Consider the following 6257-nt stretch of genomic DNA (forward strand, 5'->3'; position numbering starts at 1 on the left):
GACACCTGTCCGTCCTCGACACCCGGAGCTCCTCTCTGATTAATCACACTCTGCTGCCTGACAGGAAGCTCACAGCTGACTCACTGTGGGGGAGGGGGGGTATAATATGAGGAGGAGGTGGGGGGGTAATGACTTAAACTGTGATGTGGTGGGGGGGTGGAGTGGAGGAGGTATCATATGAAGAGAAGCTGCTTAAAGTTTGTTGTGTGATTCTCTGGCTCTTCTCTCAGTCGAACACAGTGACAGAAAAAACAACGTTCACATCTTCATCTACAGTTACAACAAACACGATCACCACATCACTGAACTAGTTACCACTCACTAACTAAGTCACAACTAACTAACTGAGTCTGATCTGACGAAACGTGACGTCAACAGGAAGTTCAGTCTTTCAACTTCAGATAAACTAAAGTTTTCAGACGGAAAAGTCGCGTCACTTCAAACAGACGGAAACTTCTTCTTCTGTCTCTCCAGGCGTGTGAGCAGGATGGTTTTAACTACGGGGAGCCATCTTAAATCAGATCAATAATTCAAGTCAATAATCAAACTGCATGCAGCTTGCATGATATGATGGAGGTATATTTGACTTCACTTCAGTGTTTCGCCCATGTTTGTGTGATTGTACTTGTTTATTTACTGATATATTCGAACTGTTTACATGTATTAATACATATGTGACCTGTAACTTTTGAATGGATCATGTATGAATGTTTATGATCATGTATTTCTAATCACTTTTTATTAACCTAAATTATTAACTTCCAGTTTTAGTTTTGATTCTGAAGCTGACTGTAAAATATTCAGATTTATTCTGAAAATCTTAATTTCATCATCATATAATCTGTTGTATTATCATGAGGTTTGTTTCCTGCAGAGAGAGTACCCACAAGATCATGTGACCTACCTTGACCTGTGCAGGGCGGGACGAGGAGGGCGGCGAGGACGCAGACGCTCAGCGGCAGCAGGACGGCTGCAGCTCTGACTGCAGACATGTCGGCTGCAGAGACCAGGACCTGAAACACAAGAGAGAGACGATGACTCTGACCTGGAGTCAGTTTCTCAGAGTTGGGTTTGGGGCCGGCTGAAAGGTGAGACGAGGACAGCGGCGTCTTCAGCCAAGCGTCTCGAGCTGTCATCGTCCGGATCAAAGGTCTGAACCAGGTGTGAGAGAGATAAATCATAGCTGCTGCTGCTGCTGGTCCAGGATCAGAGCTGGACCTCAGATCAGCTGTTAACAGACAGAGGTCACTCACATCCTGTCACTGTGTTTACATCAGCTTCTTTTTAACTTCCTGTTTACAGCCATCACACTGATCCCTTCACAATAAAAGTGAACACTTGGTCTCAGTCCTGGAATGACGTCACAGATCTGCAGTTAACGTTCTCCTTTTTATTCACTGTATCCACGGAGACGACCTTTGACCTCAGTCTGTCTGCTGTACAGTCTCTGCCTGAACTCACCCTAACTGTAGAGAGGGAAACCTGACTCAGAACCAGCACAGACTCAGAACCAGCACTGACTTAGAACCAGCACAGACTCAGAACCAGCACAGACACAAGACCAGCACAGACTCAGAACCAGCACTGACTCAGAACCAGCACTGACTCAGAACCAGCACAGACTCAGAACCAGCACTGACTCAGAACCAGCACAGACACAAGACCAGCACAGACACAAGACCAGCACAGACTCAGAACCAGCACAGACTCAGAACCAGCACTGACTCAGAACCAGCACTGACTCAGAACCAGCACTGACACAGAACCAGCACAGACACAAGACCAGCACAGACTCAGAACCAGCACTGACTCAGAACCAGCACAGACTCAGAACCAGCACTGACTCAGAACCAGCACAGACACAAGACCAGCACAGACTCAGAACCAGCACAGACTCAGAACCAGCACAGACACAAGACCAGCACAGGCTCAGAACCAGCACTGACTCAGAACCAGCACAGACTCAGAACCAGCACAGACTCAGAACCAGCACTGACTCAGAACCAGCACAGACTCAGAACCAGCACAGAGGTGTTAACAGGTTCTGATAACCTGAGTCCCTGGTATCAGTTGGTGTGATCGGATCAGATCTTTGTGGCTGTGTGAACTCTCAGCTGGACTCGGTCTGTTTGAACCTCCACAGATCAAACGAGTGAAACCCGATCAGCTGACAGACGCCGCGTCAATAACTCACTCAGACTCCGACCTGCGAGTCTTTGATGTTGGACATTTCTGACGCGTCGGCGCCGCAGCATCATGACCTCATGATGCTGGAATCCTGCAGGAGCTGGAGACGGTTTCATCGTTTCATCATTTACCTCAGTGACATTTTTAAAGAGAAGAGACACAAACCTCTTGATCATAAGATTTGATATTTAAACTGAAACAATTATTGGGTTTATAATAATAAAGTGATGAATGTTTTCTGTCAGATGTTCAGTTTATCATCATGAAAGACAAACTGAGTTTCTGTAGTTTGTCTTTACGACAGATCATCTGAACAACTGCTGCTCAGTGTGTGTGTGTGTGTGTATGTGTGTGTGTGTGTGTGTGTGCGTGCGTGCGTGCGTGCGTGCGTGCGTGCGTGTGTCCTCTGGTCTCTCAGGTGGACTGTGGTCTGGTTGGCCGTCGGCCCGCAGAGATCCATCCTCACGTTTCAATGAATCTGCAGGTTCATCTCTCTCACTCTCTTCCAGGAACTGAGAGAGGAGGAGGAGGAGGAGGAGGAGGAGGAGGAGGAGGAGGAGGAGTGTCCTGAAGCACAGTCTACAGAGACTACATTTCCCAGCTTCCCCTCACTGATCTCCAGTTGTTGAGCTGTGAATCCTTAGAGGCTGATTAGATTCGGAGCCAAACAGCTGCTCCTCATCTTCATCACTCACATGTTTCAGCTGCAGGGAACAGACAAACATCGAACTGATGGTTTCACTTCATGTCACCTGTGTGTCACCTGTGTGTCACCTGTTTGTCACCTGTGTGTCACCTGCGTGTCACCTTTGTGTCACCTGTGTGTCACCTGCGTGTCACCTGCGTGTCACCTGTGTGTCACTGAGCTCTGAAGGTTTCACTCTTTAAACCAATGAAAACAACCTGTTTCCAAACTCCAGGTGACAGAGGAGAGAAGCTGCTGGAGGACGATGATGGAGGACAAAGATCAGACACCAGAGACCGGGTTCAGTCCAGAGTCCAGTCTGTGGTCCGGCTCTTTGGTTCAGGTCAGTAAAGATGGAGGTTCAGGTTCAATGTGAATAAACTTTTCATGCCTTCATGACAGTCAGAGCGGCAGCCATGTTGTTTTCAGGTTGCCTGTCCGTGCGTTTCATTCTCATGGACACGATATCTCAGAAACACATTGAAGGAACTTCTTCACATTTAACAGAAACATTCACCTGGACTCAAGGATGAAATGATTAGATTTAGGTGGTAAAGGTCAAAGTTCAAGGTCACTGTGACCTCACGAAACACTTTTTAGCCGTAACTCAAGACAAATGGTTCATGATTAATAAAATCTGGACAAACAGGAAGTGACCTGGAACTAGTCTGAGTGGAGGAGGAGGTGATTCTGATTCTGTATTAAACCAGACCAGGATCTTTAACCTGAACCCAGAGCTGAGAGTCTGAACAGAATCATACTGTGATCTGAGTCTCTCCTGCAGCTCTGGACCACCTGTTCTGAATACAGATTCACTCCTGGATTCTGGATCGTCTGAAGACTCGAACTGAAACGTCGGTAATGTGACGCCTGAACGGATAAAACTGAGGACAGGCCGAGTCTCCTCTGTCACATCAGAGAGACGGTGTTTCTGTCTCTGATTTTCAGATCAGTCACTCGCCTCGCTCAGGTGTTTCCTCTGAGAACACGTCGCCTGCAGCGCCGCTTTAACCCCTTCACACCCAGAGCTGAGTCGCAGCAGAAAGAAAACATCTGCAGAGACTCTGCTAATCTGTGTTAATTTAAAAAAAGTAACTCAGCAGAGACTTTAATTCAGCATCACAGAAAACAGCTGGAGCTTCGGCAACGTCACTGTGTCACTTTTCAACAGCAAATATTTGACTTCCCCCAAAACAAACTCCTTCAGAGCAGATTTTATAAAGTGGGACCACGCTGAACATTACCTACCGTAATGTCCTGACTATATATCACTACCTCACACAACGCCACGTCTAATAACCAGAACTGTCCCTTTAAATTGAAAACGTTTTAGCATGAACGTAGCATGAACCTGGGTTCTCCAATCGACTCAGCTGGTACCAGGAGACTCAGTGTTTGTTAGCTTGTTAGCCTGTTAGCCAGTGGATAGCTGCTCAGACAGGTGGATGTTTTCTCCTTCGTTTGAGCTAAGCTAACAGTTTCCCCCTGCCTCCAGTCGTTGTGCTAAGCTACGCTAACATCCTGGACCTCTGTCTGAGCTGGATCACAGAGAACCGGAGGACTGACCAAATCTCAGCCTGTTCCTTTAAATGTAACCCACAACAGTCTCGGCACCTGGACCTGCAGCCGAGGACTTTGAATCATGTGATCTGTCACGTTTCCAGCTTCCTGTTCTTACCTGCTGCTTCCTGTCGGAGGTTTCGACTCCCTCGTTCTCCGTCTGCAGGTTTTCAGATCTCCTCCTGCTCTCTGCTGTCAGACCTCTTCATGTTAACTGTTTTCCTCCGTGTTTGTCTCTTCTTCCTGCTCGCAGCTTCAGTCTGTGCAGCCTGTTGCTGTAGCGACGGACCCTGAGGTCGCTCTGCCCACACACTCGACTGGCAGGCGGCGGCGGCGGGAAACAACGGGCAGGATCATTTTTCCAGAGATTACAGTGACGAACACAACCTCCTCAAAGACAGGAACTGACATGCCTGGATTACTGAGTGTGTGCGAGTGTGTGTAACTGAGTATCTTCCATACTCACATACCAGAGCGCACACACACACACACACACACACACACACACACACACACTGATCTTTTCTTTCAGAGTGTTTGGTTGAGAAAGTAAAGACTGAGGGGAGTGTGTGTCTGTGTGTGTTTGAGAAAGGATAGCAACAGGTGGTCAATTTAATGCTTCAACATGTACTCACACAGACACACACACACACACACACACACACACACACACAGGGTTTTCTTTCTGTGCATTCTTCAGGCAGCAGAGCAGCAGCAGAATGTGCAGATGGAAACGCTGCAATAATCTGAACATCCTGTTTTTATACACGTTTTCAGAACAAACAAGGAAAGTTAAAATCCCCTCCCCCAGCAGAACAATCTCACGTTTTAAACAAGTATTCAGTTTCCTGAGGTAAATGTACTCAAAGCAAAGTAAAAATACTGCATTTAAATTAAAGTACAGATGTATTATCAACAAAATGTAAGGTATGAAAAGTTAAAGTGCTTCGTAGCTCCTCCAGGTGGAGCTGCTCTTAAATACGTCATAAACACTAAGATAGTTCAGTCCAGTGGTTCCCAACCTAGGGGTCGGGCCCCTCCAAAGGGTCACCACATGAACCTCAGGGGTCGTCAGATGATTCATAGGAGAGGAAAGAAGAAAAAACTAAATTGTGATTCACTGACTGACTGTTTTAAGTTTCTGGACTTTTCTCTAATCTTTCATTTTTTGTGAATTATTGATCATCTGAACAGTTATTGAAATGAAACCATGTGAAACGTTTAGAGGAGAAAAGCTGCTCGGGTCTGAAATTGTGTGTTTGGGGTTCAAACCTAAACAAAGCTGCTTTTATTGTTGGAGGTTATAAGCTCAAGGAACATCGGGAATGACCCCAAAACAAAGACATGCAGGTGAACTGGTGACTCTAGGTGATGAGCGACTATGCCGTCACATTTCAAAGGCTCCAACAGGTGGATCCTTCATGACCCAAACATATCCCAAGATTCATTGCACGCAGGTAATGAAAGCAAACCACACAGACAGAGAGTCTGAAGATCACACTGTTAAATGTAAGTATTGTGTTTCAGCTCGGAACAACAACCGGGAGATGGGAGCCGCACTTTGTGATGCCACCGTAAAGGCGGGAACAGCTGATGACGGAAAGCGAAAATCTTCCGTAGACCAGGAGTTCTCGTTCTGGTTCGGGCTTCACGACGGTCTATGACGACTATGAAGAGCCACGTCCTCCGAAGATGTGGCCCCTGATTGTGACACAGCTCATGTTCAGGTGAGCCCCGCCTCTTGTCCAACATCAGTCCAACGTCACACCCTCTAAAGGATTAGTGGATCTCGCTAATGGAAAGTTTGGTTCATATAAAGTCACTG

The 6257-nt window shown here is 46.7% G+C and overlaps 1 protein-coding gene across 2 annotated transcripts in view; it reads right to left on the reverse strand.

Annotated features, from left to right (window-relative positions):
* Positions 1-6257, reverse strand: part of dlk2 (delta-like 2 homolog (Drosophila)) — an 18033-nt gene that overhangs the window by 6412 nt on the left and 5364 nt on the right. The window contains exons 1-2 of one of the 2 annotated variants that reach the window (XM_023395673.2): positions 4551-4941; positions 905-1013 (exon numbers count right to left, since the gene is read on the reverse strand). In XM_023395673.2, coding sequence (XP_023251441.1) covers positions 905-992 — 88 coding nt within the window. In that variant the 5' untranslated portion in view covers positions 993-1013; positions 4551-4941. Of the gene's footprint in view, positions 1-904; positions 1014-4550; positions 4942-6257 lie in introns of those variants that run through there. The other variant, XM_023395674.2, reaches the window with a different exon arrangement.

Source organism: Seriola lalandi, unplaced genomic scaffold (assembly GCF_002814215.2).
Source record: "Seriola lalandi dorsalis isolate HSWRI2012SDOR001 ecotype SW California unplaced genomic scaffold, Sedor1 jcf7180002054967, whole genome shotgun sequence".
Classification (NCBI taxonomy): domain Eukaryota; kingdom Metazoa; phylum Chordata; class Actinopteri; order Carangiformes; family Carangidae; genus Seriola; species Seriola lalandi.